This window comes from Stegastes partitus, unplaced genomic scaffold (genome assembly GCF_000690725.1).
Source record: "Stegastes partitus isolate 25-593 unplaced genomic scaffold, Stegastes_partitus-1.0.2 Scaffold67, whole genome shotgun sequence".
Taxonomy (NCBI): domain Eukaryota; kingdom Metazoa; phylum Chordata; class Actinopteri; family Pomacentridae; genus Stegastes; species Stegastes partitus.
Window position 1 is genome coordinate 192,952 of NW_007577798.1, and position 18,539 is coordinate 211,490.

The 18,539-nt window shown below is 40.2% G+C and overlaps 2 protein-coding genes across 2 annotated transcripts in view; one reads left to right on the top strand and one right to left on the bottom strand.

Moving 5' to 3' along the window:
* Positions 1-4,393, bottom strand: part of LOC103353301 (kelch-like family member 13) — a 40,887-nt gene extending 36,494 nt beyond the window's left edge. The window contains exons 1-2 of the mRNA XM_008276211.1: positions 4,317-4,393; positions 2,729-2,800 (exon numbers count right to left, since the gene is read on the bottom strand). Of these exons, the coding sequence (XP_008274433.1) occupies positions 2,729-2,781 (53 nt within the window). The 5' untranslated portion in view covers positions 2,782-2,800; positions 4,317-4,393. The remainder of the gene's footprint in view (positions 1-2,728; positions 2,801-4,316) is intronic.
* A 3,459-nt stretch (positions 4,394-7,852) lies between these two features.
* wdr44 (WD repeat domain 44) lies at positions 7,853-18,534 on the top strand. Its single transcript, XM_008276213.1, has 20 exons — positions 7,853-8,403; positions 9,285-9,318; positions 11,422-11,499; positions 11,893-12,505; positions 13,202-13,350; positions 13,473-13,568; positions 13,703-13,839; positions 14,145-14,228; positions 14,332-14,438; positions 14,978-15,129; positions 15,234-15,372; positions 15,488-15,552; positions 15,730-15,846; positions 15,959-16,081; positions 16,186-16,377; positions 16,480-16,581; positions 16,697-16,812; positions 17,069-17,196; positions 17,306-17,443; positions 17,542-18,534. Exons 1-20 carry the CDS (start codon positions 8,327-8,329, stop codon positions 17,628-17,630), a joined length of 2,736 nt encoding a protein of 911 aa, XP_008274435.1. The 5' UTR covers positions 7,853-8,326; the 3' UTR covers positions 17,631-18,534.
* The last annotated feature ends 5 nt before the right edge of the window (positions 18,535-18,539 follow it).

Below are 18,539 nucleotides of genomic sequence, written 5' to 3' on the forward strand. Positions count from 1 at the left end.
GAAAGCAGCTGACACCTCTATTAGGCTACATGCCTACTTTATGCAGTTGTTTGTACAGCTTTCAACACTGCAAAGTCCATATACAAGGCCTTTGGGAAAGTACAATTCTCTACATCTTGGTCATGACCCTTTTCCTGTCGTCTTCCATCACCTGCAGCACTATTCACATAACAACTCTGTCATCATGCCTTCCCCCTCAGCTTTTACTGTAACTGGCAGAGTGACCTTGCGTCTGCTGCAAGGGCAGCAGTCATTCCGTCGCTTCTGTCAAAGCCCGAAGGCTCAGCGCTCCACCTGTTATCCTCAGTTCTACCGTATCGCTCTCTTCCCGAAATCACGAAGCCCCCATAAAGACGCCCGTTTCAAATAATACTAGTAGTACCACTACAGTAATCCCACACCTGTCCAGCGAAGATATTTTTATTTTAAATTAATGACGAGAACTCTAGCCCTGTGAACTACAAGGTTCATCTGGGGTGTACCACTCAATTATTAAATTATGTAAAAAGCAGTAAGCCAAGGGGAATTGATGTAGTGGTGTTTTAGGCTTTTATTTGTTTGTTTGTTTAGCCCAGCCAATGGGTTATTCTAGTATCTGTTATTGATAGTTTATGCTGTGCTGAGACAGTCTGCACTCTGCCTCCACCTACATTAATTACAGCGCTTTACAGTTGTATTCCACAACTGCCCATACAGTTGGCATCGTGTCTCAGCCACCTCCGCATAGTCACAATTCTGTTTACAAGCACAGAATAATCTTTTCCAGACCTGGTCCACAACATTTTTGTACAGATCAGTTCTTGGCCACATGGTTGTTATTTTTCAGGTTCAATAAAACTGGTCACTCCGTTGTCTTTGGTATAGATTTAACATGACATTCAGAACAGACAGAGGAGTGCAAAAATAGATTGTGATTAGTTGAGAGAGCTACAAACCATGCCTACTACTGTCCCAGAAACTATATTGTTGCTTATTCAGTAATTATCTTAGTTTTTAAAGGAAACTATGTCACCCACTTCCTTAGCAACACTGCAGTCCATTAATCTAAAGTGCAAAATTACAAAAAGGGGAACGCTATCTAACAGAACTGAAACATCAGTCAGTTATTCAGTTGACTGAAACTTCATCTGCAACCACTTTGACGGAAGAAAGATTAAAATCATGTTGCAGTGAAAACCCAAAAAAGAAAATACTGTGGCGGCTTCTCTAATGTAAATGTTTTATTTGTTTTTGCTTTGGGATGTTGTGATGGGTGCTATTTTTACGTTCTTATCAACCAAAGGATGAATCTATTAATTGAGAAAGTAGCTGTCAGGTTCACTGATGATTTTTTGTTTGTTTGTTTCAGACCCACTGTTTAACATTTGCCTTACAAATAGGATTGAGAGCATTTGAATTTCAAAGTTGTCACATGTGACGACAACATTGGCATAATATGGGTGAGACTCTTACATCTTCTACTTTATTTTTGTCTTCTGTTATCCATTACTGTATTTAAAAAAAGCTGACAACAATAACAATATCTTAAATTCATGAATAATTATGCAGTATAAGCCCAAAGTATCCTGACATTCATGTGTTTGTGTAAAATACAGGTTTCTGAGATCACACACAAGACGTTCCTAATGTGAGATATGCACATAAACACACCTAACTAGAGAACTAAGGTTGTATAATTGAACTAGATTTGTGTGTCTGTTGTGTTACTCTCAGCTTTCCTACAGAATGTTCACAGTAAAACTAATATTCCTCTGCAGCCAAGTCAAGAAAAACTTTGTACCCTCTGTTGTTCCATCTGTCCCTGTTTCTCATACTGGAAGTAATAAGCTGCATATTATCCAAAGATAGCTATAAAAAAGTTTTTTCCACACAACTTTATAACCGCTCTATATTCAGGTCAAAAGGCATAATGTTGTGTTAACACAGCAACTATACAAGAAGGCAGGGTGAGGGCAGAAACAAGAAAAAAAAAAAAGAACTAATTCTGTGGCCACTGCGTGTGTGGGATGACGGCATTAATCTTTAAATGTTTATTCTGTTCTCCAACTTTGCTGATGTTCTGTCAGAAATCGAGAACAAAATGCACAATCCACCCGAGTTATGCAAAGCGTTGCTCTCAGATTAGGGCACATTACATCAAGCTCACTCATTTGACTCCAAGCGGTAGAGACAGGGGGTCAGCTCATAAAAAATATTTGCTTGTTTGCCATCACCATCCAGTCAAGTAACACCATTTCAGTTTTTGTGTACTAAGGGCTGTGACAAAACTGTTTAAACATCAGAATGACGGCAAGAAAATAGCAACAAATTAGTCAATGTTATGCAAAGGCCATTCAGGCATGGACGGTTGTCACAGGTGAATAACTGTGTCAGAAACACTGCAATATCTTTCAGGTCAATGAAGGACACTTTGGTAAGAGTCTTAGCAGTAGTTCTCAATCCTTGTCCATGTACACCATAGTCCTTCTGCTTTTCTTTCTTACAAAGTAATCAGGGATTACCTGATTAACATCTCTGACTCCAGGTGGAAGCCGTGTCCTAGCTAGGACTGATATCAGACACTAAACAGTTTATGTAAGTCATTTTGTAATTATTATAGAGCAAAGAAAAGATAAAACTGTTTATTAACCGCTCCAGACAAGCTACGCAACCTAAAAAAGCAAAGTGTGTTCAATTAAAGGGAATCAAAACGCAGCGGCTAACAAAAGAATGAGACATTCTGGATTACCTGTCATGCAGTCCGATGGGCATTGTCTCCCCTCTGTGTACAGGGTGCTCCATACCCTCACCAAAACCACACCTCGAAAACAAAAACAGGACACCTTCAACATTCACTAGCTCCTCCAAAAAAATAAACATTAAATCTCACTCAAGAAAAACAAGATGAAGATGGTAGACATAAACAACTTTTAAATCTGCACTTTTAAGTCAGTTTTACATGTTGTGTTTAAAGAGTTGTGTTTAAATGGTGATTCAAGTGACGTAAATGAGAAAAAAAAACTCTTAATCTGGTTCTTTTTCCCCCAAAGGATGCCTGGGTGACAAATTAATTTTGTACTAGAGATCACGAGGGACAGTCTTCCAGATAACACAGTGAAAAACGTAAACAAGCATCTAAATGAATGTCTTTTGTCTATTTACCATAAAGTGTTTCAAAATTGTCTAAATAAACCAGATGGCTAAAAACATAAACTTAAAGTTTACACTGAAAGCAAACCATTGGGTGTTTGACACACTTTAAATATAGTTTTTCATGATGAGAATAGAGTAATTCATAGTTAAGGGAATACAAGTGCATGCATATTCATTCTGGATGTGAAATGTCCTACAGAAGTTGACAGCAAGGTGAATGGGCGTTCCTTGACCCCCATCCCCTGCTGAAATGTTACAGTTGCATCATATTTCTAACTTGTTGCTTTACTCAGAACTGGGCTAATTGAGGCTAAAAATATCGCCAGTGCGTGTTACTTGACAGAACAAGTCTCTTTACATTTTGAAACTCATTCTGTTTAAAATAAAGTGCGGCTGTTCACTGATCGCGACTCTTATCAAACGACTGGTAACCCGTACACACGTCGACTTCGATACAACAAAGTTTTCTTACTAGTTCCTGTTTGATTCCTGTTGTTGTCGCATGTTTTTAGTGACAAAAAAAGAAATGCGATGGAGATGAACGTTTGCCACCAAAGTGCTGTGCGCTGAGCTCTCAGACACACACCAAGTCGGCGAGGTTAGTCCTTTTAAAGCTGTGATATCGCTAAATGTACAGAGAAAGTAAGTCCACGGCGAGGCAGCTGACTTGCTTGCTAGCCGAGGCTTTAGGTTATCATCTTCGAAAAAACCTTCGTGTTTTACCAGCCGGACTAAACAACCGCTTTCTCACAAGAGGCTGTCAAACCGGAGCTGCTAATTTTTCTGGCCATGTTGACTCCACACAGTCGTTACATCTCTAGTGGGAGCAGGCTAAGGCTAACTAGCTAAGCTAACCTTAACGTTAACATTGGCTAGCTTAAAATAACACTACATCATTTAGTTGACTAAATGACTGTCAAGTTCGTTACTCTGGACCATTATCTGCTAGCTACGTTAGCTTACATACCGACGGTGTACACGACCGGGGTCTTAGCATGAGTTAGTTGGTTTAGTTATTAGTTGGTCTGGTTGGTTGGTTGGTTGGTTGATTTGCCACCACCAACAGATGCCTGTGACTAACTGTCAACCTGGTATTTGTTGAGCTTAACACATTATATATGTTATTCCAATCGCTGTACTTATCTTAAATATATCCCGTAACTTTTAAAGAACAGATTCCATACCTTCAACAACGAGATAACGTTAACTAGCGTCCTTGTTTTCCTTCCAAGCCCTAAAATCCACTTACACCATCGGAGCCGCCTTCCTCGCCTCCTTTTATCCAATGCACTTGTCGCTTACTAGGAGAGTCGGAGCATCTAAACTTGCCATTGGAGGAGGAGTATGGCAATCTTCTCTCATTGGCTCAAAACTTCCGTTACTAAATAAAGTGGTTTTAAGACGAGTCCTCTCATGTGGAGCACTTGGAGCCTCAAATCTCTACACAGGCTTGCTCCAAAACCATTTATTATTTAGAGTTTGTCTCTTACAAGGATGACCTATCACTCATTAAAAAAAAATACTGTAACAAGGACACACACAGCATCATTAATGGAAAAATAAAAGATCCCCAAGTGCTATGCAGGTGATTATTTTCACAAATGTTAAAGTATGTTTTTTTTTTTTTTTTGAGGTGTTAGGGTGATTAAAGTGGAAATGTATGTATGAGGTAATGAGAGGCAAATATCAAATATGGAAGTTAGTTGTTTTTACAGAGCAGTGGGTGTGGATGGAACCTAAATGCTGTCCCAGGATACAATGCAAAAATCAAAGACTATAATAATGTTATTACCAAAGCAGTTAACTTTATGATCTCCCATCTCATAACCCACAACACTTACACACACACACGCACGCACGCACACACACACAAATTACATGCAAATACTGCATGTCATTGTCTCCACACTCAGAAGCTTTTCCAACAAAAGAAACTAAAAACCTGTCACACCAAAAGAATAATATAATCTAGAGTGTCTAAGCTGAAAATAGGGTGACAAACAGGAACTTGTCTGTTTATAAATCCTTGTGTACACTTTATTTAGACTGGTTTACAAACAACAACACCGTGTTAAAGTACATAAATAATGTTAATGTTATTCATTCTATAATGACAGATAATTCCCTTCATATGCTCTCATTGTTACTTTGTGTACGTCTACTTACTCATCTAATGGAGTAGATTAAAAAAAAGATTAAAAGAAAACTATAAATATATACAAACTATCCCATAAAGACAAAAAAGGTTAATTGTTCCTTACCAAAGTGTACCTTTCAAAGGCAATGCTATGATGCAGAACCACCAGTGAGTTTTGTGTTTATTGACTAGCCATGCAGGACAATGATTATTTTTGCAATCAATATTAAACCCATGAAACCCTTGAAAACATTAACATAGCTACTATCTACAATTACACTGTAACCCCCCCCCAAAAATAATGTATGCATTCATTAAAATGCACTGCACTTCTTTCAATAATCACTTTTCTACCACCTCCACTGTTTTGTGCTCTTCAATCATCAGTTAAATTGCAAGCCCATTATTAATCAGCTGATGCTTTGATGTGGAACAAAGAGTGCTTTGATTGAATATTTAAAAAAAAAAAAAAAAAAAAACAGACTTCAAATCTGTGGTAATTTTCCTGAGCTGTGGGCTGTTTTACAGCTATTCATTGTGCCCACCTACGTCATGTGTGAATGAATGAGTGGGACTTGCAGCTGCTAACTTATGTGCATGCTTTATCAACTCATTCTCGTGCCATGAGTTGCACTCCAATGAATATATATTACCATTTAATTGCACTTTATACTATAAAATAATGTTTACAAATACCCACACGCACTCCACATTCAGTTATTTGTGAATTAGTTTCATTTAAAAAATAGTTTATGTTGATTATGCTGGATGTCACTTGGGTTACAATAGCAGAAGAAGCAGAAAGAACCAGAATAAAGCTTTGTATTACAAGTGTTTTTAGAGAGCACTTGTAATCATGGAAGAATTCTGCAGGATTGTGAGGTACAGCGTGGGCGATGAAAGCAAATTAAAGACCCTCTCCAGTTTAAATGTTTTGTTTTTGTTTGTTTTTTAGCTTGTTAACATCCATCCATCCATTATCTATACACCACTTAATCCTCACTAGGGTTGCGGAGGGGCTGGAGTCTATCCCAGGGACTTAGGGTGAAGGCAGGGGACACCCTGGACAGGTCACCAGTCTATCACAGGGCTACACTTAGAGACAGACAACACCTACGGACAGTTCACATCTTCGGACAATTTAGAATCACCAATTAACCTCAACATGTTTTTGGACCTTGTGGGAGGAAGCCAGAGAACCTGTAAAAAACCCACACTGCACGGAGAGAACATTCAAACTTCATGCAGAAAGATCCCGGGTGTCCTCACCAAGAAGCGAACCACTGCTCCACCTTGCAGCCCCGCTTGTTAACACAGTCATGTTTTTTTTTCATATGCTGGAAGACACATCATGAGTGAAATAAGCCGTCCATGGCTGAGCATTTTCACCGTGCGACTTCAGTGTACTGATGACAGTCTTAGAAACATAAATTCAGACAGGAGGAATCAATGCTTGATGGATGGGGCTTTCTGTATTGTTGTGCAGAATCGGTTTCCTGTTCGTGTGTGGCTAAATTACTCCAATATTCCCGTATTCCAATATTCTTGCGTAGCGTAGACCTATGGATAAATTACTCCAACACTATAACTGGCCATTGTGCAGCACAGACTAGTTTCACAGTGCTTGAGCAGAGTTGTAGGTGAGCTGGTATGCTCAAGTTGCAGCAAGCAGCAGAAGTTGAGTGGAAAAAGAGAATGGGATTTCATAAATCTGCACACTCTGAAGGAATCTATGGTGCAGAGGTACAACAAAGCCATTTAACCCTATTCAGGACTTTTGGGGTCTTTTGGACCCCAGGCCATTTGGTTTAGGTGACAGGTATTGTTTTTTTTAAATTATTTTTGAATATTTTTTTTTATATAAAAAGAGGGACATTTGTCATGAATTTGGAACCAAAAATACATCAACTTATCAGAAAATTTACTGAACATAGTGTCATAAGTCTATAATGAATACCAACAAATATTTTGCACATATTCTTTCTTGGGGTCCTGAAAGACCTTCTATGTGGCAACATGAAAGTCCTGAATAGGGTTAAATAGGTGAGAAAAATTCTTAATATGTAACCTTGATAAACAGGAATACATTTTTAGGAATTTAATCACTGACCGGTAAGGGACTTTAACAAATGCATAAATAAATACACCAGAGATCACTGAAAAGTTTATTTTTAAGCTGTAAAACAATCTGATCTTGCTCCTTACATTTTCTGATCAAACTTTCATATAACCCAAAATTATGAGATTCGTACCAAAATGTACAAATAACAACATCTATGTCAGTGCTTGCTTAAAAAAATCCAGTGAGACTGAACACTACTTGATTTCAGAGATTATCTTCTCATCCTCGGATGATGTTTTGCCAGTCTTAGAAAGATCCTATAGCTAGTGTATTTTTGGATGTAAGGAAAATCTCCCTACTAATACTCCTTGCTCACCATGCCGTGGCACATGACAGCCCAACCCATGCTTTTTCCATCCTCCTTGCCTGCTGTTCGTCGCGGAGTCCAGCTGTGGGCGGTAACGTGTCAGAATCAAACCGAGCCATCACAACAGTGGAACCGAAGAAGAGGGCGCCTGAGCCCCGCCCTTTGACTCACCTCGCTAAGATGTATTTTTTTGTGTTACTGGTTTGTTTATGACGCCGTTCACAGGCTCTGTTAGCTTGACAGCTGATCGAGTGTGAGCTGTAGTAAAAAAAAACGCGTTTTTTGGGCGACGGTTTTCATCCTGGATACTGTGCTTTTAGCGAGACAGATTTTTTTTTAAAAGAGAGAGAGAGGCAGGAGGCTAGTTAGCATTAGTTGCTCCCTATTCGTACGAACAGATTAAATTTGTTAGCATTGCTAGCATATTGTAACGTTATGGCGTGACGTTGGACAGGAAAGTGGTTGTTTGACGACGCCCGGGCCAAGAGTTTGAGGTTATATTATCACTACCAAGAAGGCCGAATACAACGAGACATATGTATATCACTTAAGTCATTCGCAAGTTAGGCTTTTACACAGCTGCCTGGCGACTAAGTTGGACTAGCTAGCGAGCTAATTTGACGTTAGCATGGCGTCAGATACAAGTGACACAGAGGAATTTTATGATGCTCCAGAGGACGTTAATTTCACTCCATCTCCAAAAGTGTAAGGAAAGACATTTTGATCATATTTCGTTTGATGAAAGTGACAAATACACACGCTTTTCTGGCTTGTTTTTGTCATGTAGCATAACTATCTACTCAACGTAGTAATGACAGCTAAATTGCTAAATAGCCATTTACATACATAACGTTCGCTCAGCTGCTTCACAGACAAGTTTGGTGCAAAATACTGTCGTGCCACTTTTGTCTTTAAATCATTAAAAATGTGTAGTTGTGTCGAGACATACGGTTCTTTAGTTCACCAGCTGTTTGATGTTAGTACAGGCAGAGTCTGACCCCAACACACAAGTCACATGATGTTATTCCTGAGTCGTAAAAGTCTGTATGTAGGAACAGGTTCCTTCAGAAAGATGTAAATGGACAGTTTCTGTTCCAAACATTGTAAACGATATTACTGTGGGTTACTGAAGTCCAGATCACCCCCAGGAAAAGCTTGCATGTTATGAAGTAAGGTTGTGATCACCTGTCTCTATCTATAACTAAGATGAAGCTATGTCCATTGGGTTTTATGGGCACTTCAATCTGATCAAGTGTTTTCTAAATGTCATTTAATTTGACATGCAGAAGCCCTATTTCTGGACATTATTCAAGTACCTGCTCTCTTTTCTTACTACTGTTCAAGTTATATTCACTAAACAACATTCAGCACACCACCAAGTCATTCAGAAAGGTTTTTATGGCTCCTAGAGATAGAACAATCTGGATTTTTATTCAGAATTATACAACACACACATATTATTTTAACTGCTTAGTAATCAGCTGAAATAAAAAGTTTGAGTTTATTGAGATTTGTTTTAGGATTTGAAATTGAAACATGGAGTTCAAGTGCATTTTTTTTAAAACTGCATCTCTTTGTGCTTTTAGGTCGCCTGCAAAGTTTGTCATTCCTTCACCTCAGGTATGTTTATCTAAAACCCTGGCAATGTTGAAACAAGGCAGTGTGTGCTGTTCTGAGTCACTGCTGGAACGATTGCTCTGACTTTAGTTTGGACCTGAAAATGAAGGGGTGGCACCTAATACATGGAGTTGGAGTTTGGCTATATATGATCATCTGATATCCTTGTGAATCCTTCATTCAGTCTACTGTGGACAAATAGATTTCATAAATTTTTCACTGCGCGCTATTAAGTACTTTGTTTGTTGTGAAAAAGTACATAATTCATCAGTTGGCTCTGAGTGAGTCTGAATATTTTACCAAATGTACCACTGGCTGTTGGAACTGAACCTTGCACAGCACATTCAAAAATGAGTGTTTAACTATGTACAGGTGACTCAAGTGTTTATAGCAGTTTCTCCTTGAGGTTTTACCTTCCATAAATGACTTTAAGGTGTGGTAGAGTTGTATGCAGAAGTTTGGATAAATGACATATTTTGTTCTACAATTCTACAATTTCGGGGCTGCAGTGTGGCGCAGTTGGTAGCACTGTTGCCTCGCAGCAAGAAGGTTGCCGATTCGCGTCCCGGTGGGGCCACCGGAATCTTTCTGCATGGAGTTTGCATGTTCTCCCCGTGCAGCGTGGGTTCTCTCTGGGTTCTCCGGCTTCCTCCCACACAGTCCAAAAACATGTTGAGGTTAATTAGTGATTCTAAATTGTCCGTAGGTGTGAATGTGAGTGTGCTTGGTTGTCTGTCTCTAAGTGTGGCCCTGTGATAGACTGGTGACCTGTCCAGGGTGTCCCCTGCCTTCGCCCTAAGTCGGCTGGGATAGGCTCCAGCACCCCCGTGACCCTAGTGAGGATTAAGCGGTGTATAGATAATGGATGGATGGATGGAATTCTACAATTTCATTTAGCAGACGCTTTTATCCAAAGCGACGTACATCTGAGAGCAGCTCCAACACAAGCAAGGATCTAGTCAGGAGAAAACAATCTAGATAAGTGCCATAGAACAAATTCAAGTGCGATAGGGCGTTGATGCCAATAGCAGGCTGTGTGGGAGGTAATAGGATTTTTTTTTGTTTTGTTTGTTTGTTTGTTTGTTTGTTTTCGGGCTGTCAAGTGCAAAGGTGTTCAGTGAAGAGCTGGGTCTTTAGTCTTTTCTTAAAGACTGAGAGGGAGTCATTGTCTTGTCAAGCAGCCAGCCTCTTTTCAGATTCTCTTTCTTGAGTGACAGTGTTTGGAATCCTTTTATCATCCAAAACAGAATATTTTCTTTTCTAACAGTTATCAAGGTTTTATTTCCATCAAATGCTGCTCCTATTTTTTTCTCCATGCCCTTTGCTGATTGTGGTCAGAGAACTTAATTTTAACTTAATCTGCACGTGGTGCTTGTTTCCAAACCCCTCTGATTTATCCAGACGTTACTATGTGTGCTTGAGACATTGACTTTTGTTGAGAAATGAACTTTGCTCACAGACTAACAACCCACACACTGCGTTTGCACTGTTTACAGAAAATATTGATTTTTAGCAGCAAAAGGAAATTGTGTCATGGGTCAGTGTTTTATACGTAGATAAGACCCTTTAAGGCTGTGGGGCTGATTTATTAGTCAGTCACAGAGGTTAATGTCCTATCAAACCTGTTGCATCGAACAAAAAGTTTGCAAATTGAGAAAATTTAAAAATTTATAATAAATAAGCTCCTTAGTGGGATGCTGTTATAGCTCACCTGGTTGAGCTGGTGTCCCATGTACAGGGGCTAGAGTCCCCAATGTGGAGGTCATGAGTTCAAATCCCGCTCATGGCCCTTTTCCGCAGGTCCTTCCCCCATTCTTCTCCCCACTTTCCGGTCTCTCTCTCTACTGCACTATCAAATAAAGTCAAAAGGCCAATAAAAATAATTTAAAAAAAAAGAAATAAGCTCATTAGCTGTATATTTCTTTGGCTAGGTAGCTATATGTTATTTATAGAAAAAATATATCTACTAATATTCATAAGTAGGTTTCCCTTTTTCTGGATATGTTTGACAGGCCTTCATGCAAGTCAAAACTGGAAAGTGACTGTTCTTATTTCTAAATGTATTTATTGTAGGTAACAATGTTTTTTTTTTTTTTTTCTGTACAGCTTACACAGAGATCAGTAAATGCTGCGCAAGATGCGAGCTGTGCCACGTCCGAGACTCAGCAAGATGATCCTCTACAGGTAAAGTGTTCTCTGTTCTCGCACAGATTCTGATATAATGAATAGGGAAAAAAAACATTTTATCAAAACAGTAGTGTCTAATCATGTTCTCATATTTATTGTGTCCAAGAAAAGTTAGTTTGGGTCTTTAAAAGGTAAAGGGTCAAACTGAGCCAACATCTATGGAGTTTTGCAAATGATGTATTCTGAAGCACATCCTTTGCTGTACCATCCAGTTTTATGTGAGTGTCACACTTGCTCCAAGTTTTTGTTTTGCGTTTACATCGCTGAAAAGAAACAGAACAAAGGTGCATAAAGCGTCACTGCTGTTACCCCTGCCGGGATATGGGAACTTGCAAAATCAAAACAGTTGCTGTATTGTTAAAGTAACTGCTATTTTCCTCTTCCTCGTAGATCATTGACAGCATAATCGAGGAGAGTCAAAAGGGAAGTGTTGGTGATGTCGGCGAGGTGGCTCAGCTGTTAGATCAGCTACATGTTGACGTAAGAGCAGAGCCAAAGGAAGACAATAATGCTGAAGGAGTTCCTGTGGAGCCAGCAGCACCAGCTGTAGAACCTCAGCTTGTTGAAAGGCCAGAGGAACAACCGAAAAGTCTAGCAACAAATGGAGAATGCTCTATACCTGCTCCTGAACCCATAGATCTACCAGGACCATCAGTGGGCTTACAAGAACGTGTTCAGCCTCCAGACATCACCAGCACCATAGGACAGAGGCAGCCTGATGGGGCTGCTGTGGGTGCAGACGGTGAGCAGGAGCAGAGACCTGCAGACATCTTAGACCAGGTTCCTTTGACAGACAGGCCGGCTGACACGGACCCCTCTGGGCCCATGAAACCCCCACGGCAGTTCACAGTGGAACCAGACATTGTAGCCAGCACAAAGAAGCCCCCTCCATCACGTCCACCCCCTCCCAGCGGAGGTCCTCCACCAAGACCTCCTCCACCGGCGTGGCAGAGTTTACCTTCCAAGAAGTCACAGGAGTGTCTGAGGCCAAGTGGACTGGAAGGTAGAGAAAACATGAGTTTTTTTTAACTTAAGTTTTGCATTAATCCAAACTGTGTTAAGAAATATATACCTTAATCTTTTAGACATCACAAACTTTAAAAAAAAAAAAACACATTTAAGGCTGCTGTAAAGTGAAAAGACTTTTGCATAAGCCCAGAAGTTTGACTCTCGCTTTATTTGAGTCAGGCATTGCACAGCATGAGTAAATGAATGACAGACCTGTAGTCACTACATGTGACTAGTGGTTAAGCTTAATGATGAATGGCTTGAATCATAAAGTATTGTAAGCAGACAGAAAGAAATTCATTGTATAACTTTGTAGTTAGTCAACTTTGACATCCATACACCCACTGCTGAGATACAGCAAGACAGAGTTGAAAAACAGCACTAGGCTCATACCTGTATTTTATAGCTGTTTGAACTAGTGGCCGTATAAGTGAAAATTGTGTTCAATACTATCTGCATACACAAGTTTCCACAAATGTCTCTCTTAAAGAATGGACAAATGGCATGTAGCATCCTATCTTCCATGTCTGAGGTTTTAGTTTATAGACATCCAGCCTTTAGGAAAAATGCTTTCTTGCTTTTCATTCCTAATTATCAGCAATATCAAACACCTGACACATATATCAGGCATACAAATAGATTTTTCCAGTTATTAAGATTCAGTGTTGTGTTCTGTTGTGCGACTGTTCAGTGTCTGCAGTCAGTCCAGTTAACGTCGATCCTCTGGAGCCCTCTGGCCTGGTGTCTCCTAGCAGCACAGTGAGGAGTCTAACCAAAGAGCTACAGCATTCCTTGGATCTGGCCAGTGCCACCAGTGGGGACAAGGTGGTGACAGCACAGGTCAGTGAGGCTGCGGACCTCACCTCTTTTTGGTGCTCATCCAGAGCTACTCACAAGTGAAATTCGATATTGTGTAGCAGCTTGCTTATCTATTGCTTGCTTTGATTTTTTTTTTTCCTTAGGAAAATGAGGACGAACCGGCATCATCTCCGAGTGGAGGACAAACTCCAGGCCCTCAGCGCCCACGTTCCAACTCTGGCAGAGAACTGACAGATGAAGTAAGAGTCCCTCTGTTTGTTTGTTTTTTTGGCCTTCATACAGCTTGAGTCCAAGCCATAACCGGACTACTTGCACATTCTTTAGACCAACTTTCTCTGTAACAAAAACATACTTGTGTGCAATCTTAAAACAGGAAATCTTGGCTAGTGTGATGATCAAGAATTTAGACACTGGGGAAGAGATCCCTCTAATTCAGGCAGAGGAGAAACTTCCTGCTGGGATCAACCCCCTCACTCTGCACATCATGAGGAGGACCAAGGAGTACATTACGTAAGCAGAAAATCATTTTTCTGTATTAGCTGCAGTTTTGTTACATTTAATTTAACACTAGACAAAACACCACTTGTTGGAGGAGTCAAAGGATGAAAGAGGGTACTGAATACTGAGCATTAAACCGGGCCAGCTTTTTTTTTTCTAGCAAGGAAATAAGCTGGTTGCTGTTTGTTGCATTGACACTGGTAACAGTTTGCACTTGTACAAAACATCTTACCATGGAAAACATTTTTTAAGCCTTATCATCCAAAAACAAGTGGTACATTTTCTAGAGGAAGCTGATATATATTGTTTCCTCGCAGGAATGACGCAGCACAGTCAGATGATGATGATAAGTCTCAGGCTCCGCTGGCAGACACAGACGGAGGGAAGCTGAAACAGAAAACGTAAGAGATCAGTGACGTCTTGTAGCCCCTAGAACGGATGTTCTTCTCCTTCTCACGGCATGATCTAATATGAGAAATTGTTGTTTGTTCAATTTTGAACTAGAACCCAGTTTAAAAAGTTCCTGGACAAATCTGTGAAAAAAGCCAAGCATCTTGCTGAGGAGTACGGAGAGAAGGCAGTCAACAAGGTGAAAAGTGTGCGTGATGAAGGTAAATAAAAAACAACTAAGCTTAAATTTGAACCATTTGTGCAGCTGCAACAGTGTATTGGTTATTACAGTTATATTTATGATGTCACTAGAACTGCTTTAAAAACAGTGCAAGGTGAATTTCATTTTGTGGGAAGAGTTACAACTAGCTGAACCACACACAAACTTTCTCACTAAAATGACTAAAAAAAACAGCAATGCCTTTGTATCATCTGTTTATCTACATGCATTCACAATGTGGCGTATTTATCAAACTGTTTTCCAATAAGACATGACGGATTTCCCTTAGGAGTGTCACTTACATAAGACGTGTCACAGTTGAACGTTCGGCCTCTAAATCTGAAACACGATCCACATTATCATAAAATACTGCTAATCCAGAACATTTGTTGAATTTCGTAGACTGTGACCTACGATGAAAATTGACACTTGTTTTAATGGATTTTAAAATGCCCGCACGTACTTATGAAATATTAATGCTCCTGCTGCTGCAAAGGGTTTAATAATCTTAGTCATGCTCTTTGTTTGGGGTGCACTCAGTGTTCCATACGGATGCGGATGATCCGTCATCGAGTGACGATGAGGGCATGCCGTACACCAGGCCGGCCAAGTTCAAGGCAGCGCATAGCTTCAAGGGTCCCTTCGACTTTGATCAGATTAAGGTGGTGCAGGACCTCAGCGGAGAGCACATGGTAAGAGCATCATCGGTTGTTGTTTTATCATTTTGTTATTGATGTTCAAGAGAAGATGTGCACCAATGGACGCTTGCATTACAGCATCTTTGTCTTTTCCTCAGGGGGCTGTTTGGACGATGAAGTTCTCTCACTGTGGGAGGCTGCTGGCAACCGCGGGCCAAGATAATGTGGTTCGCATCTGGGTCTTGAAGACTGCCTTTGACTACTTCAATAACATGAGATTAAAGTACAACACTGAAGGTAACCTCATCTGCAGCTCCCGATTTTTTTTTTTGTTCTGTGTTGATTGATTATTTTCATTTAGATGCTCAGTCTGGTTGCTGCAATAACATTCTTGTTGTTACGGCCTCTCCAGGTCGAGTTTCACCTTCCCCCTCTCAGGAAAGTTTATGCTCCTCTAAATCTGACACTGATCCCGGGGTGAGTGAAGAAATTAATAACACATGATTTGTGAGTTGTCCAGTGTTTAGAAAAAATGATGAGATAACCAAGAAACTGATATTTTTAAGCTGTTTTACTATTCATGTGAGTCCTGCAGGGGTTGTGTGTTTTACAGTCATGGGACTTTTTTCCTAAGTGACTGTGCTTGTACTCTAGGCAAGTTGTGTGCCAGAGGACCCGGACACAGAAGATAGAAATGCCCCTTTCCGTCAAGTTCCCTTCTGCAAGTACAAGGGTCATACAGCTGATCTGCTGGACTTGTCCTGGTCCAAAGTAATTGTCTTACTGCTTCTTTTCATTATTGTCTCTTTTTTTTTGCTTATTTTAGTCTCTTGTACCACTTTTATTATCTGGTCTCACTTTTCCTGTTTTTGTGTCGACCTAGAACTTTTTCCTGCTCTCCTCTTCCATGGATAAAACCGTCAGATTATGGCACATATCCAGGAGAGAGTGTCTGTGCTGCTTTCAGCACATTGATTTTGTCACAGCCATCGCTTTCCATCCCAGAGTAAGCTGTGTCACCTTGCATTACTTCTCCAAGCACAAATCATACATCTATTAATTTTAGCTCCCGGACTGTATTTATAGTAACAGTTTGTTCTTGTTTCCTAGGATGACAGATACTTTTTAAGCGGCTCTCTGGATGGAAAACTACGGCTCTGGAACATTCCAGATAAGAAGGTGGCTCTGTGGAACGAGGTCGACGGACAAACACGGCTCATCACTGCAGCTAATTTCTGCCAAAACGGGAAGTATGCTGTCATCGGCACCTATGATGGTCGTTGCATCTTCTATGACACAGAGGTATCCGCTTACAATTTGTTATTTCCTTCTTATCCATTTTGTCACGACTGCATTCATTAAATTGCTAAACAAATGTATTCTTGTTATTTGCACATTGCTCAGCGTCTAAAATACCACACTCAAATTCATGTGAGGTCCACCAGAGGCAGGAACAAAGTTGGACGCAAAATTACTGGCATTGAACCTCTGCCTGGAGAGAATAAGGTAACAACTGGCCTCCACTAAAAATACAATTACAATATGTTTGATGCCTCTATAATTAGGCACATCAGTGAGACTTGTTATATATCAAATGTCACTATCTACTCTCCCCGCATAGATTTTGGTGACCTCAAATGATTCCCGCATTCGCCTTTACGACCTGAGGGACTTGTCTCTGTCCATGAAGTACAAGGGTTACGTCAACAGCAGCAGCCAGATCAAGGCCAGCTTCAGGTGAGGATGCAGCTTTGGCTTGAACATTTCAAATTAAGTAAATAATAAATCCCTCTCCATGAACTGCAGTTTAAAGTAGCGCTGTTGGCTAATCGTTGCCCCGTAGCTCTGCTTTCTTTGTCGATTCCTAATATGAAACACGAGCCAGGGCTTTTATACTCTAATAACTGTCCATTACAACACTTAATCTTGTTTAGACAGTATGTTAGCACTAAGCCTTTTATGCAAAAAACTAATTTATACCTTCTCCCTACAGCCATGACTACTCCTTCATAGTCAGTGGCTCAGAGGATACGTACGTGTACATCTGGAGCACTTACCATGACTTGAGCAAATTCACATCTGTACGACGGGACCGCAATGACTTCTGGGAAGGGATTAAAGGTAAACTGCGCTGCGTGTTGCATGACAAACAGGATTCAGTTTAAGTACCAGTCTTAATTTCTTTGTTCCCTGTCATTGGGATGTTACTGAAGCTTTATTTATCTTTCAGCACACAATGCAGTCGTCACCTCAGCCATCTTCGCGCCCCACCCAGGCCTTATTGTTCCACAAGAAACCGGAGCGGAGAAACCAGAAGCAGAGTGTAAGAGTCTTGACTCGACAGACTCTGCTGAAACAATACCCTCAGGTGTGTCCGCTTGATATAATTCATAAACAGATTTCATGACATCAAAGAGCGTCATTCTCAGTGATGTAAAACTGCATTATTGTTCGCTTTCTTTGCAGGAGCCCTAAAGACAGATCACACAGAAGTTCTTCTCTCTGCTGACTTCACTGGAGCTATCAAAGTTTTCATCAATGTCAAAAAGTACTGAGCACTTCGGAGGCTTTCAGCTCTTCACGTTCAGGCCTGTCTGTCAGAGATCAGTCCTCACGATGGAGGACAACACGTCACGAGGTCACCTAGCTACCTAATGGTTATTGCTCTGAGACAAAGCTATCTGTAGCTTTTTTGGGAGTACAGGGACCCTAAAATATAAGATGAGAGAATGGGTGGAAGACACGGACTGTATAAAATGGACAAGGTGAGATTCCCTGACACATTTCTATTTTTTATCTTTCATACCAAGCAACTGTGAACGGTTTTGGCATTGAGGAAAAAAAAAAAAAGAGAGAGAGAAATCCAGAAATGCTAAGTGTATGGTATGAGCAGAAACTCAATCTGTTCAGGTGTGTGTGTACATTTACAACTGTATGGTCAAGACTGTAGTTACAAGGCTATCTGTAACAGTATGGGCACCTTACTTGTTCCTTTGGCTCCCACATTTCAGAAAGTCCTAAGAGAGGCAAGACACTGTCTAATGTCAGTCAGATTTCAATGATGTCTTGTGGAAAGATGTGTAACCTTCTGTCTCGAAATCCAGCTGGATTCAACTGTCATTTACAAATTGTGTGTGCCTACAAAATCTAGATCGCTTTTTTAAATCCAACTTCTCAAGCTTTCCTCTAAAATATCAAACATTTCAACGGATAACAGCAGATCCACAGTACAGGACATCTGTATGCAGTTACTAATGATTAGGGCTGGGTATCTTCAAGGTTTTTCAGAAACAATACTGGCTCTTAAGTACTTTTGATACATTTCTTTGTTCAATGAAAGCACATTTCATTATATTAAAATAGAACTGTAAATTTACTGTGTAACATTGCATACTTACTGCTTTTGTAAACAAATGATGCTCTATTACTTTCCTCAATAAAAATCCACACAAACTAGAAGAATG

Excerpts from the sequence above, each read along its gene's own strand:
- wdr44 (XM_008276213.1), top strand. The coding sequence starts at position 8,327 with ATGGCGTCAGATACAAGTGACACAGAGGAATTTTATGATGCTCCAGAG. Across the intron at positions 11,500-11,892 it reads AGCAAGATGATCCTCTACAG|ATCATTGACAGCATAATCGA; the intron begins GTAAAGTGTTCT and ends TCTTCCTCGTAG. Across the intron at positions 13,351-13,472 it reads ACAAGGTGGTGACAGCACAG|GAAAATGAGGACGAACCGGC; the intron begins GTCAGTGAGGCT and ends TTTTTTCCTTAG.